This window comes from Equus asinus, chromosome 11 (genome assembly GCF_041296235.1).
Source record: "Equus asinus isolate D_3611 breed Donkey chromosome 11, EquAss-T2T_v2, whole genome shotgun sequence".
NCBI lineage: Eukaryota > Metazoa > Chordata > Mammalia > Perissodactyla > Equidae > Equus > Equus asinus.
This window is the reverse complement of record NC_091800.1, coordinates 49,217,501-49,243,923: the sequence shown is the minus strand read 5'-3', so window position 1 is coordinate 49,243,923 and position 26,423 is coordinate 49,217,501. Positions and strand designations below refer to the sequence as shown.

The following is a 26,423-nucleotide window of genomic DNA, read 5'->3' as shown; positions in this document are numbered from 1 at the left end:
TAAGCACACACAATCACTTTTTGTAGAAGTTCCATGTATCTGAATATGTGATTATTGATAAATTCTTAATATCAGTATAATTAGGCATTTAAGTAAGGTGTTTCAGATTATATAAATATGTAATTAATCGTTTTTATCTAGAGACAAAATAGGTAATTGGGTGTTAATTTCAACTTTCTGTCTTACATTCGTGTACCCACTTATATCTGGCAGCTGCAAGACTGTGCATTTGTTCATTTTTACCCCACCAAAATCATGCCATAGCATTAGTAGCTGGCCTTCGTGGTGCTTATGGTTACACCACTTAATTTCATCATAGCGGCTGCCTGTGTTCTGCTGTCAGAAGTGCAGATCTGCTTACACCTGTGTAAACTGATGTCTAGCCTGAGACTGTCCCAGTGATTCTAAACAACCTGTATACAGGACTAGTTAGGGAGATCCTTTCTCTCTAGTCCTCTCCCCCAAACATTAACATACGATTATAGATTCTAGGTAATCAGACAGCTGGCTGCACTATCTGAGTCTTTTTGGGAGCCCATGACCATTTTCCTTGGCTCAAAACTAGTTTTATTTTTATCGTCTTTTATGAGTCTTTGCATACACACCTCAACACCCTATCATAGTACACAGTATATTCTTTGAGGATCTTAGGGCTATATTAACCTCATCTTTTTATTCCACTGTAAAGTCAAAGAAACAGCATGATTCTACAAGAATGGAAGAGGAGAAATGAATCAGTTGTTTTCTGTCCTTTTAACTCCCCTTACCAAATTATGGAATTTTTCTTATATTTTGGAATTTTTCTTATGTGTTGAATCTTTAGTCTCTTGCAAGTTTTCATGTGGTCATAATAGTAAACTTTAATATTAAAGGTATATATGTGTGTATGTGTGTTTGTATGTAGGCATACTATATATATACTGGCTTATATCACTAAATATGTTGGCTTAAACCAAAGCGTTTGAAATTATATGTTTAATAACTATAGGCATGTCTTGTTCTGAGGTGGCCTATTTTCAGTTCTTATTTATTCATGCTAATAGAGGAGAAGGATGTTATAAATAATGCAAAAATCACTTACAGCTGACTTGGTTATATATTGTATATTTTTCATCAGACTTAGTTTCTTAATTGTTTGCTCTATTTATTACCCAAATGAGCTAACATCATGAGTATTTAACAAATAATGATTGGCGGAGATGGCTAGGAGCATTTTATGCAGTGGGAAAATCCAATCTACTGCTGTAAGCTTACTATGGAAAATTCACTTATGGAAGGTTGATATTTACCCTATACAAAGGATTGATATCCTGTGATGCAAAAGAGATGTGAAAATAGATAGTAGTTTGTTTACAATTTGCTTTCAGAATGACTTAATGAGAATTTTAGCTTAATATTATACACATTGGTAATGTAAAAAACCATAATTATAATTATACTGCTTCTCTACTGATATGAGAGTAAAATTGAACTATATTTGGAAAAATTACTTTTTCCCATTTATTAACCGGTAATCAGGATTTAAATAAGAGAGGAAATTTGTTCAAGTGAACAGAAAAACAAAAGTAGATAAGAGGTATAAGCAGAACTCAAACTGAATCCAAAATAATGAATGTGAACATTTTTATCTACTCACATATTATTTAATTATCCTGAAATAGGCAATCTACTATGAAATTTTGTTGGATATTTTTAAATGAATTATGAGGTATAGAGAAAATTATCTATCAATTATAAATTTCCAATGCAGTTTCTATGCTCAAATAATATTTATTTCAAAGTGTTATTTCTATTTCCAGTAGTCAATGATTTTGCCTTAATTCTTCTTTTAACTGATAACATAAAAGTAAATACATAATTAAAAAATTTGGACATACTTTGATAAAGGCACTGTAAAGTGGATGTGTTTAAAATGTTTTGTCACTGAATGTCCTCTTGACGTCATTTATAGTTTTGCGTGTTTGACTAGGACCTTCGTATAAGTGTCACAAAAAGTCATCAGTAGAAAAATAAGGTATATAAATTTGTGGATATGAAAGTGAAATTTTATATCACAGAGTAAGAGCAAACTGGAGAAATTTCTTTTATGTCAGTCATTTCTGTATGAAGCTATAAACTTTTTTTTCAGCCAAAAGCTGTCATGGTTTCTTGTAAAATAATAAAGATAATAAAGATATCCATTTTAATGGATTCTTTTCATTGTTTAATAAAATTGCTTTGTTTGATTGCTGAAGAATTTGAATTGAGTTTTCATTACCCACTTCTGAACAATTTACTCTAAGATCCAGACAGTATTGAGCTAATGAGTTTGAATTTATATTGAACCTTAACTGTCTCCATGAAGTAAATGGAAAAAAATCATGGCAGTAACTAAATATTCTTCATTAAAAACTATGTCGTAGAGATTTTACAATGAGGCTTTTAATAGAGCTAAAGCACTTAGATTGGAGTTTTACCAACTTTGCTGTTTCGAAGCATATTCTATGAAAATATGGTTTCTTTTTCTTATTTTAAGAAATGAAAATTCATAAGCTGACCAGGATATTACAGAAATTTTCTTTCAAGTGGGTAGTTTGTATATTCAACAGTTTCAGTTAAGCATTAATATTAAAATAATTTAATTTGGGGACATGTCTAAATTGAAATGATTTATAAACACCTTCCAAGAAGTATCCTATTAATGTGTTTCAAGAGCTATTTAAACGTAAGACACGGCCACCAATATTGAAATGCAAGCCCTACAATGTACTGTTTTGACTTTGGCACTGATATTGCCGCAGTCTTAAACTTAACCTCTCTCTGTAGTTGAAAACAAGTGATGTATTTGTTGATCACACACATTTAATTTATTGTTTCGACATTATTATCTTTTGTAAAGTGATCTTTTGGGTTCTCTGTACTCTCTCTCTAACGAAGTTGGGCATTTAATGATTTCATGTTTAGGATTTGCTGTGGAACTGAGGAATTTTAACTCTGAAGGGTGACTAGGATACCATTTAATACAAGGATCACTTTGCATTCTTTAACTATCAGAGTGCTTCAGTTCTAAGAAGTAATTCATTCTCTAAGTATATAATAGAGCCATTTTATATTGTTGATTAGTCAAACAGGATTAGACTTCACATATAGGCTAAATGTTATAGAAATGTTAGTTTTCAAAAAATTTGAGAACCTACCTAAGAAATAGAAAAACAAAAAGAAAATATGGTTTAGGGGAAATTTATTTACTTGAGCTTATTTCCTAAGAAATCACTTGGCCAATCTCCAATTGGGGTATGCTTTTTAAAACCTCATTTCAAGTTAGTTATTAGAAGATTTGGAATAATATTGTATCCAAATAATTTATATTCGTTCCCCACAGGCAACAGTGATGGTTCTTGGGATAAGAAAACATTGTCCTCTTTCCTACCCCAGGGATCTCAGGCTTCTGCTACCCACCCCTGCAGGCCTGGGGCACGTAGCCTTGCAGTTAGTCATCCTTTCCACCATCTTCAGCACGGCCACCTTCTGCCAAATGGTACGATGGCATTTTGTAGAACTAAAAATGGTAGTTGCAAAGAAAAAAAAATTGTCTAATTATGGAATAGTAAAATATAGGACATAATAGATATACTACATTTAAATAAATAATCGTGCTAAGCTAAAGAAGACCCTAGTATTTTAAACAAGAATTGGATTGATCAGAAGAGTAATATAGCAAAGAATTGACCATTTGTATTAAGCACATGACGAGTGGCTTGTGATAAAACATGGCACCAAACTAGTTAGCTTTAAGCCTAATTTCCCTGAGTGGTGAGTGGGGTATTGTTGCATACAAAGAGGACAAATATTTTTCCTTTGACTGTCGTTATCAGAACATTTTGAATGCTACAGTTTTTAATGACTTATGTTCTTAACCCTTTAATAAATGATATATACCATGTTTCATCGTTTTATTTGAACAGAGCAATGATGATATATGTGTATTTTTTATAGGACTGGAACTTCCTTTTATGATGATGCCCCATCCTCTAATTCCTGTCAGCCTACCTCCAGCATCTGTCACCATGGCAATGAGCCAGATGAACCATCTCAGCACCATTGCCAACATGGCGGCAGCAGCACAAGTTCAGAGTCCTCCATCCAGAGTTGAGACATCTGTTATTAAGGTAGTTGTTTTCTCACACAATTGTTTTAGCTTAGGCTAAGCATCATTTAAGCCACCATCTTTCAATCCATTTTTCTTATTCCATAAGTAATTCTAACTCTGAATAACTAAGTAATAGTAAATAGATTACAAGAAAAGTCACTTGCAGTAATTAGAACCAGGGGTACAATATTTAGGCAGGCTAGGTTAATTTTAAGTTCTCTGTGTATGTATTAAGAGAGAGATGAACATAGGAAATTGAATGGTATATTTCAAATAGTGTGTGTGCTTATATGTATGATTGTGTGTGTGTGTTGGGGGTGTGGGTGCATACCTGCATGTGTGTGTCTGTGTGTGTAGAGTTATGAGCCTTAAGGTGTGGAAGATAGTACCTGATTTGTTTTCAGACCAGAAAGGTTGAAGGGTTAAATTATGGTTCTGCCACTTACTAGCTGTGTTGCCTTGGGCATGTAACTCAATCTTTCTGATTCATTTCTACATCTAAAAAATGGATAATACAGTGTATATGTAAAAACTAAACAAAATAATAAAATTGAAAGTTTTTTATAAATTCAAAAGTACACTGTAAGTGGAAAATAAGATGATTGTTATGCATACATCACATATGTGTGTATATACACATTTTCTCTCTCTCTGTCACTCTCTGTGGGGGTATGTGTATACCCTTAAGTGTGTGTTTGTATACTTTTTCATTCATATATTTTATAACATGTATTTAAAATCAAAGTACTTTAAATGCATCATCAGAATATGTTATTAATTTTTAAACTAAGTAAAAGATACCTCATGCTGCATTATCCTTATTTGACATAATAATTACCTCATTTTTCTCAATATAATACATTTGAATTTAGGGGAGCCTCTGAAGTGTGTCTTACATAAAAGGACCTGTTATAATTCTCATTCATTGCTGATAGAAATGCAAAATGGTACAGCCATTCTGGAAGACAGTTTTGTGGTTTCTAACAAAACTAAACATACTCTTACCATACGATTATATATTACCCAGCTCCTTGGTATTTACTCAAAGCAATTGAAAACTGATGTCTACACAAAAACTCACACATAGATATTTATAGCAGCTTTTTTCATAATTCTGGAAACTTGGAAGCAACCAAGATGTCCTTCGGTAGGTGAATGGATAAAAAGAATTGTGGTACATTCATATGTTATGACTTTGTTAAATTAACTATTGTTAAGAGAAACACAGAGTGCCTGATGGTGAGCCATGAGTCAACAACAGACTACAAGATAAATAGAGAAGTTTATTGCTCATAAGTCCTGGAGGAAGTACCCGGCATGCCTCCAGGGACCACTTGGGGAAGTCAAGGCAGAGTGCAGACAGGGAGCAAGGCAGGACCTGGGGCAAATGCCTTTATTAGGCTCCATTGTAGAAGTACTTTGGGATCCCAGGCTAGGGCTGGATTGGTCAATTCAAATCAGAAGAGCAGGGACTTATCTAAGAAGAGACTGTTGAGCACAAGGGCTGTTTGGGAAGTCCTATCAATATCACAGTATCAGGAACTTACATTTGCTTGTGACTGTGGCTGCTATCTAGGGTATGCACTTGCATGAGGAAGTTAGCGTGAGTTTAAGGTCTCTGCAGGTCATTTGACTAAACAAAATGGATGCCCAGGCAGCAATACCATGGAGCAGCATAAGTAAACTCTTGACACCATACAATAGAATATCATTCAGAACTAAAAAGAAATGAGCTATCAAACCGTGAAAAGACATGGAGGAAACTTAAACTTATTCTGCTAGGTTAAAGAAGGCAGTCTGAAAAGGCTGCACACTGAAGGATTCCAAGTGTATGACACCCTAGAAAGGGCAAAACTATGGAGAGACTAAAAGGATTAGTGGTTGCTAGGGGCTGGGGGTGAGGGATGTAGAGGCAGGGCACAGGGGATTTTAGGGGAGTGAAAATGCTCTGTATGATTCTATTATGATGGATACATGTCATTATACATTACAAAAAGGCCCTGTTACTACTTATACAGAATGTTGAATAATATACAAATAGCAACTTTTCATATAATAATGGCTCTATAAACAGAGATGTTTACTAGTCCCCCATATCATTTTCTGAAGTATCCTTACCAGAGGAAAAATAATAGAAAATATCACAAAAGACCAAGGTCAAGTTCTTAAAAATCTTTACCTGAGAGAAGGCCAATGAGTGCTACATTGTCATCAGCCAAGAACTGGGAAGAGAACCTTTAAAAATTCTCCTTTATTCTGAGAGACTTTTAGAGGATTTGTTTGTCACCAGAAGATTTGTCAATCAAGGTATCACTGTGTAATTCAACTTATGATCATTTTTGGTAACAATTATTATTGAGAATTCAACATTCTCATCGCCTCACTCATTGAAGTTACCTAGAGGAAGGTTTTGGCTGAAGAAAAAACGTTTACGTGTTCCAATCATTGTTCTTGATGGCTACTTTTTAAAAAATTAAAAAGAAATATTAGTTACAAGAAGTGATTATTCTCATTTTTTAAAATTTAGTAATAATTGCTGTAGAGAATCATCTTCATAATATTAATTATATAATTTTTCTTTTCAAAACAACTTTTTTGTTATTTTTCATTTAGATAAGATTTAGATTCATAGGTGAAGTAAAAATATGACAGAAGAGCAGATTTTAGCAGTTGGAAATCATAATGAGTGACTTAATAATGAGCTGTAGATAATTTCGACATGAGTTGGTAGCTTACATACCCCTGGATCTGAAAGGCTCCAGTTGAATCAGGAGGCTTAATTTATTTTATTTTTTCAATATGAATATATTTCAAAAATAGTTTGTGCTACATCTAATGTTAATTAGAATACTTAGATAGTGAAGCTTCCTTTAATAAATCCTTGGTTGTCAAAGTTTAGGAAAGTAGGAGGAAGCAGTTGGGTTTCCTCTGGAAGGTGTCTTTAGAAAACAATCTAGATTATTGGAAAGTCAGCAACGTTCCTGTGGTGTCTTAAATTAAGGTTAGGAATAGAGAGGGGGGAGATAGGGAGAAAGGAAGGAAATACGTAAAAAGGGAATAAGAAAGTGAGAGAGCACTGCGTCTTGAAATGTGTGCCAACATCTAAGTTATAGTGATATCCCACTTCCTAGTCTCTTGGGGCAAATATTTTCAGACACTTGGCTACAGATAGATTAAAGGAAATTCTCTTGAATGTGGTGGTCGTGTAAATGGTGATAGTAGCTAAGTAGGAAACAATGGCTCCACTTGAGAATGATTAGAGAAAGTAAAAGCTGATAGTTTTAATTGCCAACATCAAAGTGAAGTTCAATTGGCCATTGTGGAAGTTCTCAAAGGCATATTTGCCATTTTCCTTTAAAGCTATCTGTCTGTATAGCTTCAAATTTGATGCCGATAGGTGAAGATTATGGAGAGTAGACACGTTTCAAAAAATAGATGAGACAATTCTAATACTTTTTGCTAAAAAATACGAAGGCATGGCCTCAGAAAATAAGGTTGAGGAATAGATTCTCTATGGAATTCCAAATATTAGGGCATACAAGTTAGTAAATCAACTTGTATAAATTTAGATATAGTAGATTTTATAGTACAAGCAGTATTTAGTAAACCCAAATGATATATACTAGTTAAACGTAATTTGGTCAAATTTTTATTTTCCCCAAAGAAAAAGGTTGACTCCTATGTCATATTACATAGTATGGGGCCCAAGTGGGTAATTAGAATAGTGCCTGCAAGTTTGTTTGCCTGAAGAGATTTTAATTATGACGGCAGATTAAAAGTGAAATATTAAATACCAAAGATTTACCTCCATCTGAAAGAAAGATTAAACAAGAGAAATAGCCTTTGCAGGGAAAATAGAAGTTTGAGAGATCTTCCATGTGCCAGGATACACTATTTGCAGTAATGACAAGAATTAAAATTAAAACTCAGTCTAAATGAGAATGGCAATAAGACTTTGTAGGATAGAAGAGAAGCAAAAACACAGCTCTGAGAGTTACATATTTTAAAATATTCTTTCTGCTACGTGCTTTTCCGTGAGGTAATGGAGCTCCAATGATTTTCTCATAAACCTATTTATGAAAATGGACATACCGATACAAAGAGGGGAGCAGGGTCTGAAAGCTGCCATCCTTGGGTGAAGTCCACCCTTGCTGCCAGTTTTTGGATGAACCATAAGTTAAGAATGGCTTACATTTTTAAGTGGCTGGGAAAAAAAATCAAAAGAATAATCTTTCTTGACACATGAAAATTAGATGAAATTCAAATTTTAGCATCTATAAATAAAGGAAGTTAGCAACACTCATTAATTTACACGATGTCTATGGCTGCTATCATGTACAAAGACAGAGTTGAGTAAAATATTTGCTAGCTGGCTCTTTACAGAAAAAAATTTGCTGATCCCTGCATTAGAGCTCTGATTGACTCAAACCCATGTGAATCTTAGGCTTCAGACAATTGAGGCAGCTCAAACTAAACTATCAAACACTATGGAGCCACAGGATTTGGTGTTGAAAAAAGAGAAGAAATTAAAAACATTGAGGAAAAGAAAATTGTATAGATGAATAACATTGTTATTTTCTTTAAATACAAGTGTTCATGATGGAGTCTGCCAAAGTATTAAACTTAGACTTTCTCTGGCTCATTGTCAAGAACTACTGAAAATATTTTAGTACATAACTTTGAGGAGGAAATGGACATATACTGTTTAGACAATAATAATTCTAATTCAAATCCCTAATAGCCAACTATCTGTAAGAGTATATTAAATTATTATAAGCTCTATATCAGTCTATTATGTGTTAGTAAGACCCATATATTTTTAGTGTTTAGCATTCGTAGAACTTGAAGAGACGTAGATTTGGAATGTTAGATGTTATATAATCCAGCTTTCCCCATGGTGGAGAAATAATTCCACTGTCTCTACCCATTTTTATATATCTCAACTTTTGTAAATGGCCTATTCTATTTTCAGTAAATTTTCTAGTGAGGAAGATATTCATTAATCAAATTAAAATTTTCATCTCAATAGCATCTACCCTAAATTTACTATATTTTCTTGGAAGGAAAATGTTTACTAATTCTTCTGTGTTCTAGCCATTTAAATAAATAAGTCCTCTAATATAGTACTTTTAGTGTTTCTTTTCTCCAGACCAAATGTTTAATTTCTTCTGACCATTCCTCATCAAGGTCTTGGTTGGCCTTTTTTTTTCACATCATCTCTCTCCTGCCTAGCCCCTCTCATACAAGATTCTGGAAGTGAACCAGCCAGAGAAAAGACAGTAGAACTGACATAAACCTCAATTTGGACAATAGTTTATAAATACAGTAATAATTTATAAGACTGTTTTGCTATTTGAATATGTGACTCAGTAAATTTCATGCCTTCGCAACATGAAATTCAACTAAGCCAATTCTTCATCTTTTATTTGTATTAGGAATTTTCATTTATCCATGTTTATTTTCTAGTCCATTGATTTAGGCTCTGTAGATACTTTTGAGTGTTAGCACTCTAAATTCTCAGATTAGCTATTTATATCATCTTTGTATCATTTCCAAATTGTAAAAGGATGTATTACTTGTATTACCTTAAATCACTGAGGAAAATAAACAGTATAAATCAAGAGATCAATTCCTCTTGTCATTAGAGAATTCCTAATAGGCTGAAATGTTCTACTAATTGATTCTCTTTGGGTGTCATTCATCAAGTAACTCCAAATCCCCCTGAATGAATCAATATTTTTCTCAGTTTTTATTTAATAAAGTCACAATGATATCATAAGGACTTTGAAAAAAAGTTCTTGCTGAGAAAACATTGAAAAGAAGAAAGGCAGTATATTTTAGTGGTTTTAAACATGGATTCTGGAGGAAGACCTCTTGAGTTTGCATTCCAGCTGTACCACCTCCTTGTTATGTGACCTTAGACAAGTTACTTAGTAGCTCTCTCTTTGTTTCCTTTTCTATACAATGGAGTTGATAACTTTACTACCTCATTAGGTTGTCACGATGATTAAATTAGTATCTAGAAAATCATTAGAATCTTTGTACACTGACATTGTCTTCATCTCATCACTAGTTTTATTATTTTTTCCTCTAGTATTTATGATCATCAGTTTAAAAATAAGTTCTAGATTCTTTTAAGGAAACTGCGTCAAGCTTTTGACAAGAAGTCACAATTGTATAGTAAGACCTCTCTCTCTCACTTTCTTTTTCTTTTCTCCTTTTCACCTAACAAAACTGTATTTTGATTTTGGGGGTTTTGTAGTGCAGTAGTATACAAAGCAGATTTTTAAATACATTTTTTTCAGATTTCAATTTTCTTCAGGGATAATATAGAATGGTTTTTGAGAAATTTGGCAACATTCAAATTATCCTACGTTGTTGAATAAACATCTTTCCTCTCATGCCACATTATAGGGTTTTCTGATAACAGGAAATATGACTTAAATTTTTTGATTTTCTCTGCCAACCTGGTGTATTTGTAAGTGTGTGTGTGAGAGAGAAAGAGGGGGTGGGGAGAGTGAGGGGAGAAACATACTTTATGACATTCTCATTTAAAGACTTAAACATTGAGAAAACATTTGAAAATACAGTGTATAAATTTTCTATTCTCTAGTACTTTCCTTCAGATGCTTAAAATACTATAGTAGTAAATAGGACTTTACGTGCATGAAGTTTAAAATGTTTAAAGATTATAAAAACTAAAACCAAAGTGATCTGATTCTCAAAGTACGTTAAAATCTTAGCACAATGTCATGTGCCTCATGTTTGTTTTTAAGTACAGAATATTTTATTTTTGGGAAACCATAAATAACTCTAGATGAAGGAATTACTTTTAGACCTAAAGTTTTTTTTCACGAAAAGTGATGTCATATAATCTTTACTTGAATTTAGAAAACCATTTAATTACGTTCTCTTAATGTTCCTTTGAGTATTGACATTAAATGTGAAAAGAGGATGCTAAGAAGAAGAAAAAGTGTTAAAATACAACCACCACTGCGGATATCATACATCAGTGTATTCCAAGACATCACATATATTTAAATTCATGAGTTTGTAATAACACTAAAAAATCAACTAATTGTTCACCTTTGGAGAATTCTAGGGAATTGATTCTTTTAATGGACAAATAAAGGTATAAATAAAGGATAAAAGGGGTAGAATCAAGCGTTTTCTTGCCTTTCCCATACAAACTGTCCCTCAGGATATCCAAATATTTCACTAGGGATATTTCCTGTTCATATACATTTTTTGGCAAATAAATGACTAAGGAATGATATATTTAGAATACCACCAAATTCTAAGTCCTAATGAACTGATGAATCTAGGCCATGATCATCATTGGTGTCTGGCATCATAAAATGCAACCAAGCAGACATTATGCGCTTCTGATGGAAGCGCGCAACACTATCTATGAAGTAGTCTTGCCCCCAAATCATCTTGAATCAAGTCTCCAGATCTAACTATGCCGGAAATTCAGGGGACAGAACAACAAAGAGACAAAATAGATCCATTCAGGAACTGGGTAGGAGCAGTTCATAGTGGTGGTGGCCTCTAAGAACTTACACACTGCCTTAACTAGATAAAATGTTGGCTTTTAACATCTTCCATGCACAGTTAGTGATGCCAATTAAAGGCAGTGCTAGCCAAAGTCCGAATTTACCTTTTTCTCCTTGTTTTCCTCCCTCTACTCTCCCTTCCTTGAGTGTGGAGAAGAAAGAAATCCTATCTTTTAATTAAACACTAGTATTTATTATTACAGAGGGATGAGTTATAATTTCTGAGTCAAGACTGTATTTTGTTGCTTAAAGTAAATAGGACTTTATATTGCCAAAAACGTGGTAATCTGAAAAGGCTGCCTGGGTTTTCATACGGATGTGGGAAAAATATAGTCCCCTGCCACTACTGAATAATAAGTTCAAAGAGACAGTAGGAGAATAAAATTGTTTATGGTTATACTCAGGGGTCCTACCAGTTTCATATTTAGTAAAAATGAATATTTCTTGAGTATCGTCACCAAAACAAATAAAAAGAACTATGTAACTATCCCTTGAAACCTCAATTTAGAACTTTGAGTCATGCAGTTTTAATGGTGGCTGCCTGATCCTCTGCTATATGCAAGTGTATCGGCATAATTTGCTATGTCTTCCAAAAGCACTTTTTAACATTTTTCTGAATCCAGGATCCCTTCTGTTATCTGCTCTGTTCATTTTTCCAGAACAAGGGAATTTGGATGTCACACTTAATCAGTGTATATGTTCTGGACTTCACTAAGAACGTTTACTAGTTTATGATAGATGCTGTGTGGGGGAAAAGATTTTTGTCAGTTCTGTTAACTTATATATAACCAGAGCCTAGGACTCTGGTACACATTATGCGTCAGTAAATATTCTTTGAATGAAAGAATTAAGTTTGAGTTGTTTTAAAGCTCAAGAGTTTGGATTATATAAAGTCCTAGTCAACTTCAATTTTGTAAGTTAAAAGTTATATACCAAGATAACATTTAACGTTAGAAATATCTTCTCCCCACTTCCATAACATAGTCAGTGAGGGAATTTCTAACTATAAACAGATGAAAATGAAGACAGTTTTAAAAAGAGCAACACAGAGTAAAGCTAGAAGAAATCCTTTAGAGAAATGAGTTGTGGTATTTTAGACTTAGTCTAAGAAAATATTTTAAGTGAATAAAATACATTACATTTTGTGGCAGAGAGGAGGCAGCTGAGAATATGCAGTTCTTTAAATGGTTAATAAATTATGTGTGCAATGCTGAACATTTTATACTTTTTTATTTTAGAGCTCTAGAATGCATCATTTCAAATTTCATCTTTTTTTCTAATTATTCTGGAGACCAATACTTCTTGTTCTACCCAGAGGCAGTAAATGCAGCTTTTCCTTTATTGTTATTCTGTTACCATTAGTTTATTAGTATGACCTTTTTTTTCAGGGAGAGAGTATTCCTCTTAAATTTTCATTTATTATTGTGACTAGTTTTATAAAGATGGAACATTGCAAAAGATTGTGTTTTATTGATTGGTGGAGTTACGATGCAGGACTATAAAGCAGTGTGTTGAAGTATTAAATTAAATATTCTTCCTCTTTGTCCTACTTCAGGCCCATCCTGGAGGTTAAAGGGTATTACACAAATGAAATGATAAATCCAGTTTACATAGTTTCCCTATAGACGTTGAACTGCTTCTTTCTTATTATGTCTGAATAAAACTCATTATCTATTTTGTTTCAGTAATAATTGTGAGATTCTCTCCTAAGCAATTCTTTACTGTCTCCATTATTCTCCATCGTATAGCATACTCGGGAAAGGCAAGCATATAAATATGATAAAAGAATTAGCTGTTGAAATAAATTAATTTATTGTGCAACAATGTATTCAAATCTTACTTGCTCAATGGATTTTACTTTAATGAAATTCTTCAAAGAACAATACATCATGTTCCAAAGATTGAAATTATACATTGAGTGAAGTGACTGAATATGTTGTCTCAATTTATAGAAAGTTTCAATTGAATCCTTAAGCTTTTAAATCATAAAAATTTGCATAAATTAAAATATTTTCTTTAAATAAAAGTATTAAGTATTGTCCTTGTATCCTCTGTTCTTAGACAAAAAATTAGAATTAAAGTAAAAATAAGCTAAAGCTAAATTAAATACTACAATTTCACCTATATTTTCCAGGCCTTAAATTATGCTTTTAAGATGTATTTTAAGTAAAGATTTTACTCTAGTTTATTTTTGGCCTAGTTTATTATGCGATCTTTAGACTATTTTGAATGTATAAATGAATAAGGGAATAATGCATGAATGAAAAGAATCATCAAGAAAAACGACACATACATTGACTAACAAAATAATTTTCATATTTATGTGGAAAATAAAATAAACAAATAATTGTTTTTAATGATATAATTATTTTTGATAGAGTCTTATGCATTAAATATTTAAGTATTTGATGAGTTAAATATCTCAGGAAAAAATAAGTTTCTCGTGCTATCCATTAGCACCACTAAGAAATCTATTATGATAGGAAACTCAGACTTGCAAAAATGATTTTAGAGAGATTGATTTATTTCCAGATTGTTCTTTATCTCTGTTCAGTCAAACATGTGCCACAGCAAATATGGACACTCACATAATTATTAATAAGAATATTAAAATGTATTGATGAATAAACATTGATGTGAGTGAGCTTTTGAAGAAAATCGAATGGCTAATTTAGAAAATTTTATTTATATGAAAATATAGAAATGTTCTTTCTGAAATACATATCATACATTTTTATGTAATTCAAGCCTGAAGAGTTAGATGTACTAGGCATTAGCTTTAAAGCAAAGACAAACTTGTGTGCCTCTTTGTCAGAATTTCAAGAAATCAAGGTTAGATGCTTTGTAGTGTATCTCTGGTCATGTATGCAGTTAGCTATAGCATAGCTTACTAACACATTTATATAGACTATAAAGGAGTTCTACTATACAGTTTTATAAATCCGTGCTCTATAATAAATGCACAGATACTCCAAAAGAGATACAAAATCCAACCTTTGAATGCTATGCACAAGCCAAGATTATCCTTTGATTTGTGATTGCAAAGACTTGATGTGAGCCTTATTGCCTTCTTTTTGGATTAACAAATTGTGGTATATTTGTACAAATGAATATATTCAACAATAAAAAAGGAATAAACTGATACATGCAACAACATGGATGAATCTCAAAATCATTTTGTTGTGTGAAAGAAGCCGGACACAAAAAGTATGTACTATATGATTCCATTTTTATGAGATTCTAGAACCAGCAGATCTACTCTGTGGTGATAGAATTTAGAAAGTGGTTGCTTATAGAAATAAGAGGAATTGACTGGAAAGGGGTATGAGGAACATTTCTGGGGTTATGGAAATATTCTAGATTGTGGCAAAACTTATCAAACTGAACATATAATAAATGTGTAGTTTGAAGCTGCTTCATGGTTTAGGGTAGGGGCGAATGTTAAGAAAAATTATTTATCATCTCAGTGGCTTTTAAATTATAATTAGAAGATAGAGGGTAACTTTTGGCATCCAGATGTGGATTCCCTGCTCTTTTAAATCATATATGTGTTTGTTTCTTAGAAATTTAGGTCATTTGTTTGCATGTGGACTAAAGAACTTAGACCAATTAGAAGCATAGCTTGTTTAATTTATTTAGTTTAGAAAAATAAGTAATAATGTGTTCATTTTTTGTGTTATTTGAGACATAGATTTCAAAATATTTTAATCTGCAAATCATACAGTTGAATACCATCTTTAGTATTCTTTAGTATAACCAATGGATCTTGCGCCATAAACTTCCTTGAACAAGTTAATTGTAAATTTTAATATTTGGAGTGTGTGCATCTCCCTTTCCCTCTTTCTTGCCCCACCTCTTTCTTTCTCATTTGCTCATTTGCAGTCTTTTAAATGCAGTTCCACATGACTTGCATTAAAAGCCCATCCTACTCCGGTATGCAAGCCAAGGATTGCCAGCCACCACCAGAAGCTAAAGGGAGGCAAGGCAGGATTCTCCCTAGAATCTCAGAGGGAGCATGGTGCTGCTGATGTCTTGATTTCAGACTTCTTGGCTTGTAGCTGTGTAACTATCTCTGCCTCCATCTTCATATGACATTTTTCCCTTGTGTCTTCACAATGTGTTCTTGTAAGGACACAAGTCATGTTGCATCAAAAGCCCACCCTACTCCAGCATGACTTCATTTTAAACAATTACATCTGCAAATGAAGTCACATTCATAGGAACTGAGGAGGGTTAGGACTTCAATCTTTTTTAGGGACACAATTCAACCAATAACACTCAGTAAACCAGAAACCCTGGGAGTAAAGCCCAGGCGTGGGCACATTTAAGAACTTCCCAAGTGATTCTAGTGCAAAGCAGGATGGTGAACCATTATTGGGATAATGGAACCTCTGAGACCAAAGACATGCATGACCCTCATTCTCACTGGTGGAACAAAGCCTTGTTCTACAGAGCTTCATCCTTGTTTTCCACGTTAGGTTAGCCATTGATGTTTTGAAAACAGCTTCCTACAGGCCAATTACATTTTAGAACTCTTTTCTTTTAAATTTTAAAAGTCTGTTCTTCTAGTATTTATATCTTTGTAGCCTAATAAGAAATAAGTTACTTATTATTTATCATGTATCATGTCGACGTTTACTTCTACACTTCCAAATATTAATTATTGAAAAGATAGGTCATCTACGTCTATGTATGTTGATATCTGAAAGTGTAAATATCTTGATGCTCCAAGAAGAAAATGTTAACAAATGAGTATCTCATTTCTTAATCTGTAACTCCATTTATAATAGCTTGTTGGAGACAGTTATACAATGTATTTGCACATTAGTCTAATAGGGAAGGTTCAGGGCTTAGAGGGGAAGGTATGCAGTGAGACCTGAATGTTTAGCATCAGGCAACATGATACCAGATTTCCCTGGGATGCAACTACTACATATTTCATCAATTTCCCCTCCTAATACATTTGTGGGGTTGAATTGGAACTAGAAGTAGAAGGTAGTCTGAAAATTATTAGAATTAAAGAAAATTATTCCAATGTTAAATAATAATCGATTTCCATGATGCCTTACAATGTGACCATCCAAGTGTGTCCAGAGCAGTGCCATGATGAAATGGCTGTTAACAACTCCTCTGGTATTATTATTGCGATCTGTCATGTTGATAATTTGTGTGCTAAATGATCCTTAGACACTTACTGAAGCAATAGAATATATTTAAAGATTTCTCCAAACTGATAATTGTCTAGAATTGAAAGCTGCTTTGTTTTGTTAATTCTTTCTTGTCTAATGGGTACTAAACTGGTTGTCCTTTTTTGGTGTCTCTTTTTATCCAAAGAGAGGATTGACACTTTGCATTACTACAGTGATGCTTACTTACAGAACTAGTTTCTTTTCTAGTCTTTCCCTACTTTGTCTTTGCTCAAGATAAAAAATGTCTTTTAATACAGTTAAATGTTGATGAAAAAATGTGTTTATTGTCTTCACATTTCTATAGTATTTAGAAAAATCAACGTTCCTTAAGTAAAGATCCAATGTATTTACTTCTTTTCTTCACCCCTCCCTTTCCATGATGGTGTAGGAGCGAGTGCCCGACAGCCCCTCGCCTGCCCCCTCTCTCGAGGAGGGCCGAAGGCCTGGCAGTCACCCATCATCACATCGCAGCAGCAGTGTGTCCAGCTCCCCAGCACGGACTGAGAGCTCTTCTGACAGAATCCGTAGGTCTCATACTTTTACTTGTCACCGTTTTAAACTTTATTAGGTGCAGCTGGCTTTTCTAATCAAAATGCCCTCATTCCAAATAGATCTCAGATGTATCATGTTCTGAAGCTCTGTAGCAATAGCCATCTCTCAAAATTATGTTTCCCAGTTTGCAATATCATGAGGTATGGCACTACATTAGCAGGTTCTGATATAAACTCCCTCTCTTTGATGCCACACATAAAAATTTGAGCTATGAAACAGTTAGAGAAGGTAAGTAACCTTCTAGATTAGTTTTTGAAGTAAACACCTTCAACTCTCCAATATCTAGTGTCTAAGTATACTGTTTATAGGTTATTCATCTTCATTCCTTCAATCCCATCCCTGCCAGTTTTTTAAATTCACTAATTTTTAGAATTCTTCCTTTCGTCTACAAAGATATCCAGAGAGAAGAGTAAAAGAAATAGAATTTAAAAGAACTGATTTTTAAAAAATATTTCTTAGTCATTCCGATGATCAGTAGATTGAGGAATTTGAAATTGGTTAAATTTTAGGATTTAAATTAGTATCACTCAATAATGCACATTGTCATAATTTATTGTTATTAAATTCTAAAAAGTAGGGCTATGTTTTATTTCATGATCCTATTTTCAGATATTTAATCTTGGTCCTCATGCCCAAGAAAATTAAGAGTAAAGTAAAAATGTCATTCAATTAACTGGCTATTTTGTGTCTGTATAAGAATCTAGTAGTGTTTTTCCAATAAAATGAACGTATTAACAGTAACTATCCTGGTTAATAAAACCAACATTTATTGTATCCTTTCCAGGATTTAGTTATTATTTTATGAAATCAGGCTTATGGTATATAAACTTCATCTAATTACAAAAAATTATTGGAGTTATTTGGTTGTTGAGAACATTTTCATAATAGGAAAAACATTTCCTAGCAAGTGTCTTTATAAGTTGTAAAGGAATGTTTGCATAAAGCAGAAATCCTCAATATGGATAATGTTGAGGTAGATAACTTAAATATTAGGTTGAATTGTATGTAATAAAATTATTTTTAAAAATAGTCTATTATTGACAATTATATAGTTCAACATAATTCTAAATAGGAATACTCAATTTGGCCCAAAACATGTTTCCCTAATTTTGTAAGAGATGATTGTAACTGTTAATAAATAAATGGACACATCAATTGATAGCCATTCCCAAATCAATGATATTCCTGGGGCAAGTAAACCCTACCTCTCTCTACTTCAAACCATTTTTCAAATAAAATATTTTCTGTATGCTTTTGTGTTATGCTGACACTAGAGTCAGAAATTTAGTGATGAATATTTGGTTTCATCTCTAATGCTTTTATAAGATGTGGTCATTGGAAAGGCATTGTCCTTCTAGATAAATAAAAATAATTTTCTTCATACTACTTAAAAGGAAATATTGACAACTAGAGAAAGATTTGAAAAAGCTTGGTTGTAAATTCTTTTTTTGTTGTTAATCATTGTATTGTTTTTCATCCTTGATAGAAACAAAGGAGAAATTTTTGCATGAGTGGGCTACCATAATTGTTCAAATGGAAATAAATATATATCCATGAACACACACATATACCCAAAGAATTTTTGCATACTCATCACCCAGATTCACCCAATCCATCTTTCTGAAAGAGAAACCCCAATAAAGGCGTAATACCACTCTAGTGCCCCTGTCATAGACATCAGGCTTCTTTACCTCAAATATTTCATAGTTTATCTTCTATAATCAAGAAATTTATCTTACATAACCACAGAACAATGATCAAAATCAGGAAATTAAGATTTTTACAGTACTGTTCTCCAAACTACAAATCTTATTCAAATTTCACCAACTTTCCCATTGATATTTTTACCTCTTTTTTTTTCCTCACCAATATATTTCATAACAAGAGGTTTTTCTTTCCTGGTCCAAAAGCAATCCAGGATCACATGTTGCAATTTCTCATCATATTCCTTTAGTCTCCTTTAATTTGGAATAGTTCCTCATCTTTTTTTGTCTTTCAGTACCTTGACATTTTTGAAGAATATAGGCCATTTATGTTGTAGAACGTCACTCAGTTTGGAATTTTTTGATGTTTCTTCCTGACTTAAGTTAGATTATGCCTTTTGGCGGGAATCACACAGACAAGATAGTGTGTCCTTCTCAGTGCATCATTTTAGGACACATATAGTATTTCTCCATTACTTATAATAACTATCACTTGGCTAAGGTGGTAACTACCAGCTTTCTCTACCATAGAGTTACATTTTCTTTACCGTTTTAGATAATAAGTGTCTTGTGAGGAGCTATGTTAGGACTGTGTAAATGTTCTATTCTTCGTCAAACTTTTACTTCACCAGTCTTAGAATCATCCATTGAAGATTCTTCCCTGAGACAATTATTACTGTGGTGATTTCCAAATGGTAATTCCTAACAAAGTCTTATGATATTTAAAAAATCTCTATTTTCCAGAGAAAGTAAAGTTTTACAGAATGTTTCTTCGTCCAAATTTTTGCACAAAACCAAGATTTTCACAGGCAATTTATAAAGAAATTTATTGACTGGATTGTGAAAATCATAAAGGTGTTTGATCATCTACTTTATTATTTCAATAGTGACAGATTTCTCTTAATAGTACAAGAAAGCAACTATTTTTTAAAATCATTGAACCATTCAATAGATATAAACTGGGCACTTTTATTTGCAAATTTGAGTTCAAATCCAATTTTTTAAAGAAGTACTTTGATATCTATGAAACTTTGTGTTTTATTGACTAGAATAGGAAATGACTCTTGAAACAGTTATTTCAGTGCCTTAACTTGTTGAGAAATCTATTTGCCTTCTCATGCCACTAGAATTTATTTATTATGTTTAACATCATTGTGTTAAAGAGCATTCTAATGTTAATATTGTAGTTGTTGCAAAGTTAAGGAAGGTTATATACCTGGAAGAGAATGTGATGCAATAGATAAAAGCTTAAATACTTCATTAGTAGTGGTTGTAATTGTATAGCCATTCAAAAGTATTCCAGACATTTAAAAAAAGCATATTTTATGTAAAATAAAAATATGATAAAATGTTTTCGTTTTCAACACTTTTCTGCTTATCCTTAAGAATTATCATGGTTATCAATTTTAATGTTAGAGCATTATATTTATTTTTGAGTTCAAAAGTTTAAATAATTTATTAGAACATTGTGTGTTATGGTGTTTTTGTCTTTTTTCTTTTGTTTCGGGCTTAACAGCTGTCCATCAGAATGGGTTGTCCATGAACCAGATGCTGATGGGTTTATCACCAAATGTACTCCCAGGGCCCAAAGAGGGTGATTTGGCTGGTCATGACATGGGACATGAGTCAAAAAGGATGCATATTGAAAAAGGTAATATATGATTATAAGGTCTTGTTTTTCCTGCTCACCATATGAACTAAATTTTAATCATGGGATCAGGTATATTTCTAGATTATATAAAAAGATGGCATATAAACATTTTAAAAACCGGCAATATTAAGTAAAAATTAAGCTTATTTAACAAAAAAGAAGTATGGATGAAGACCTGCCAGTTTTCTCTTATATAACAGGTAGGTGTTAATTTATTTTCTAATACATTAAAAAAAGAGGAGAGTTATTTGCTTTAATTGTTATCTCTGAGTTCCTGAAGTTCTACTGTTTGTCTTCCTCAAAACCTGCAGGGCCAATTATTCATTTTACTTAGCATGATAGAGCAAGAACAATATACAAAGAATTACTATGAATATTTTTTGGATTAAAAGACGCGTGGTCCTTGGACCAGTCAGGAAACAGAAGTGAATCTTATCAACCAGTGTACTGTAGTTGTTTCAAAAGTGTATGTAACAAATAACAAAGCCCAGATTGTGCAGAGCTGTGAAAGTTTCCTATTTGTATTCATCCATATCAGCCTAATTCATTTTTACAGGCAAAAATTTGTGTTTTTGTGCCCTATTTCATGAAGAAATTGAAATATTATTTTAGTATGCATGTTGGAAATTTGTGCTTAGTAGATGCAAATTCATGTTTTCAAATGGTAAGTTTTGAATTGTGAATATAGGAGCTTGCACATTTTTTGCATTTTAATTTTATATTTTATAATTTTATTAATATAGACTGGGTACTTGACTATCTTTTTTGACATGAATATCAAATAATCTGTGTTATGAAAAGGATTATTTCTTTGGAAAACATAATTATACATAAGCCACAATTAATTGGCTATCAAAAAGAAAAAGAAATAAAATTGAATGTTTAAATAATCAGAAAGAAATGATTGGCAAAAGACTAAGTTAAGGTGGAGCAACTTTTTTCCTAGAAAGGCTATTCAAAAGAAGTAAAAATGCTTACATAAAACCTTTTTCCATTCAACTCTCCTGAGCCCCTAGGGAGAAAGAATACAATATTTCTACAAATTAGATTATCTGCAGTATGGAATGTCAATGAGAAAATGATAATCTTTTCTAGGTGCCAATGTTAGAATCAAGGCATAATTGAGAGAGAGCAGCATTAAGGCCGCTTCCTAATTATTTATTTTGAAATTTGATGTCAAGTATTATTACTAAGCTAGGTGGACTAAATGCAGTGCATCAGTAGGCCAGATGGTCTCTAAATGTTTAATTCTAATTTTTCCATGGGTTCTTCTTCAACAATGAATAAAAATGTCATATATATTGTGACTTATGTATATTTTGACATATGACTTTTATGTTTAATCAAAAAATCTATTTGTGGAAATACTATGAAAATTAGCATAGTGAGAAAATATAAAGCTTCACAGAAGATTTAAGTTTAAGTAATAATATTTAAATATAAGAATTCCTTGTTTAGGTTAATCAGCCATTCTCCACCAGGATTCTGCAAAAGAATAAGGCCTACAGAAAATGATTTTAGTGATTCATTTCTCAATCCTCCCATGGAGGCTGCATGGCTAGTTTCACTGGAAATGCATAAGAGGGAAGTTAATTTATGATATACAATGGAAGTCAGGAATCAGGGCTTCATTTTCTTGCAGAACCCTGGTGGGGAAGCACTGGGAGTGAAATATAAAAGTCCAGAGTGGTAGTGAAGAGAATACAACCAAAGGCATGACTGGAATAATGAATTCTACTGGAATTTTTGGTGGAGTTTTCTACAACCCGATGTTCTGAGTTGAGCTGACCTATAATTTTCGTAACCATTTCTTTTTTCATGAGTCATGAGTTTTATCTACTGATCTATCTATCTACCTATCTATCTCTCGTCTATTTGTTATTATTTAACTTTTTGCCATCAGGGAGGCTTTCCTGAAATGCCATTCTGGGTTGATGTAGGGGCCCCATCTCTGGTTTTCCTGTATGCCTGCCCTCAAAATCTTCATTACAACATTTGCTGTGTATTCGGAAGTTATTTCTTCATTGACCTGCTTCCATTGCTAGACTGTAAACTCCTTGGAGTCATCCATGTATTACATTTGCTTTAAACAGACTAGAGAATCTATGAATGCATGCTGATCTGGGCTGAATTACTGTAAGATTCTAGAAGACAGTGAAGGAACGTTATCACAACCGTGAAGATCTTTGAGGATTAATAGGATGGCAAAACGTGGAATCACATACTTTTAGAGTGTACATCTATGTGAAACAAAGGAATGTTCTGACCACACATATACACAAAAACTTTTTATATCACTAATGGTATTTCTTATCACATCTGAGTTTGTAAAATGCTTTTGTTGTCAGTTTAAAGACCGTGACCGTATTCCAACCGTTTTCCAATATTTTAAGGTATATTTTATAAAGGAAAATAAGTTTTATTTTAATATTCTCCCTGGGAATATGAAATTATAATTGAACTCATCTTATGATTTCAAATGTAGTTATGTAGTCCTAGAAATTGTAAGAGATTTTGATACTATTATAGTGTGTGTTTTGTTATATGCTGCTCTTGTACACACTCTCTCTCTTTTATCTATTTTTCAGCATACTGAATTAATAGTAAATATTCATAGGCTTTCTAGATTGATAGAGTCTACTAAATTAAAAATTGTTTTCTTTCATGACTACATTTATCATGTGCCTCATACTAGCCCTGTAACTTTCTTACTACACATATCTGTATTAAAACAAGCAGCTTCATTTAGAAACATTTGTAGAGAAATTAATTATATGTTTGTGTCATTTTAGGCTTGAACTTCCTATATGTAATTTTCTGCTTACCCCTTTAAATCATTCAAAAGATAATAATTCTTAGGAAAACATTGATGTTAAGAATAGACAGCAAAATTAATTTGTATGCTGAGAATTACCTTTTGTCTAAAATCTTAATCATCAGTAACTTTAAAGCATTTTAAAATTTTCTTAATATTAAAAAGCTATTGACTCCAGTCTATTAGACAGAATATCAATTCACCATTAGCTGAAGGACCAGTGGTTTTACAGGCATTGGAATTCAGAAATACTAAGTGCTGAGTAGATTTTCTTCTTATTTTTAAAAATAAAAACACTCGAATATGCTTTTGAACCTAGGAAGAATTTAATTAAAGTACATTCAAAATATAAATATGAAAATGAGCTAGCATATCAAGAAGTAATATACATATAATATTGTTTCAGTCATTCCAAGTGTAAGCAGAAATGCTTTTAGTATTATGAACTTTGACTAAAATTAGGAGTTCATTAAAGATATATGCTAAGGAAAACTGAAACAGCTCACAGATTCAAAAACAATTTTATGTCTTCTAACTTTTCTAAAATATTCCAAGTTTTCTGGATTTTAAAAATATTGCTGAGCTTTTCTCTCAGTCTAAATTTAGTGGCATAGATGGTAATAATTGACCTTTGAATTATGTAACTAGGCTGAGTGGTTCTTTATGCTGTAGCTCTCTGTTGTTCCTCTGCGTATTTGTCCATTCATGTTAATTTACAGTCTTACTCTCTCATGCATAATTCGTTTCTTGGTTTTCCTTAAAGTGCTGCTATATTGGGGCATGCTTTGTACCTTGCATGTAGTTTCATATGCACGTTTTTTGTTATTATTGAATTTATCTCACTTTTAATTTACTAAGAATTAAACATATGATACAGGTAAGCCTATAGTATCAGCTTTTTCCAGTTATAGAAAACTTAAGCATTTGTAGTTGCACTAACTACTGAATAGTTAATTTACTTTACTGTATTTCAGTGTTGGACTGTGTATACCAAAATGACATAATCAATGATAGATATTTACTGAATGCCAGATACGTGAAATAAACCAGTTGAAATGCAAAAACTGCCCTCCATCTCTCTCCCTCTCCCTCTCTCTCTCTCTTTGCTGTAATTGTACAGATTTTTTTTCTTGATATGCATCCTAATTTTCCCTATAATTGAGGCTTCTCTCTTTGTTTTCATAAGAAATACGAAAACTTTCTTTCATTGGTGACTCCTGCAGGAAATTAATTTCTGCCATTTTAGAAGCAGGAGTAATTTAAGAAGAAGCAGGAAATACAGGGAATTTACTTCAATCCATAAAACATCTATTTTGTAGCATATTCTGCTTGATGGCAGTGCTCAAGGTTTCCAGTGGTTAACATACTTATATAAAAGATTTCCATTGGTACTCTGAATTGTAAAGTAGTTAGCACTCTGGCCATATTGGGATTTCCTCTCTTGTTAATGTTTTCCTAGCATCCAACTTTGTGGACCATTTCCCTCCAAAACACCTTTTGTAAAAGTCTGTGCTATCACTTTTCTCAAGTTTGTGGAAATAATTTTTTTGAAATATATTTCCTTTTGCATATTTCTCATTGCTTAAAAATTCTCATTTTGCTCAAATTAGGATTGAGCTTTCAAAAATGACTTTTCCTTTTAAATTGTAGATTGACATTACACAAATTAATTAGTAGTATATGTTATATACACATATATCAAAAATCTGAACGTGTTACTGTCTCATGTGACTATATAGTTGTATGTGGAGTGAAAGCCTCCTTTCTTTAGAACTTTCCATATTTTGATAATGTTAACACACAAATAAGGCCATGAGTATTTTCATTTCAAAATTCTCTAACATGCAACTTCTCCTTCATTTTTATCCTTTAGATGTAATTTCTCTTGGTATTTCTTAAAGTCTCCTATAAAATATTCTCCCTAAATACCTACTCACATAACTTTATTCTTCAGTTTCCAAATTGTCATAGAAAGGTGTGCGCTTAATTCTGATACTCTTAATTCTGTGATTCACAACACTGGATGACAAACTTCTCTAAATCCTGGGGCTCTTTCCTGAGTACCTGGCAGATTTCACATGGGAAGCCACAGCTCAGGGGAAACTTTCTTAAGGCGTTGCTTTTATTATTTTATGAATTATAATTTGAGAAACAGAGCTTGCATTAATACTTCAATGATGACTTAAGAAAATCCTTACCATGAAATTCCCATGACATACCTGTAGTGTTGGGCAATTGGTATAAAATATGGGCTTTCGTGTTTATTTTATTCTCCATGTACCTTGCTGAACATCCTGTCACACTTTTCTCAAACATCTTCTGTCCTTTCCCAGATGATTTGGTTTCTTTCCTTACCTGCAATGTATGTGCCTCTTTAGCTCTTAGTGCTCAGACCAAAATTATTCTGGGCAGAAGCTATGTTTTCTCCTCATCGTTGTATACCCAGCACAGAGTCTAGCATCGGTGGATGCAATAAATTTCTTTTCAGAATTAAGTGAGATAATATATGTCTGGAGCAATTGACGCATATCAATATTCCATGAAACAATTAGTACTATCAAATTAGCTAATGGGTGTGTGGCTTGCTTATATAGATAGGAAAATATACATGTTATGAACCACTGAATTATATTATCTGTTTACAATTTGTAATATCACAGTGATCATTATTTATGTTTGAAGCCAAATAGGAAAATTGAAACCACAATATTTTAGAGAATGTTTTGATTACATATGACAACATTGTAATGTGCACAGTTTTCGAAAAAAATTACTAAAGTAGCTATGTTAATCAGATATTTTCTATATCAATGATTGTGAAAGTAATT

General features: G+C 32.6%; 1 protein-coding gene across 1 annotated transcript in view; it reads left to right on the top strand.

Moving 5' to 3' along the window:
* Window positions 1–26,423, top strand: part of DACH1 (dachshund family transcription factor 1) — a 414,137-nt gene that overhangs the window by 275,095 nt on the left and 112,619 nt on the right. The window contains exons 4-6 of the mRNA XM_014859930.3: window positions 3,976–4,148; window positions 17,263–17,398; window positions 20,646–20,780. Coding sequence (XP_014715416.3) covers window positions 3,976–4,148; window positions 17,263–17,398; window positions 20,646–20,780 — 444 coding nt within the window. The remainder of the gene's footprint in view (window positions 1–3,975; window positions 4,149–17,262; window positions 17,399–20,645; window positions 20,781–26,423) is intronic.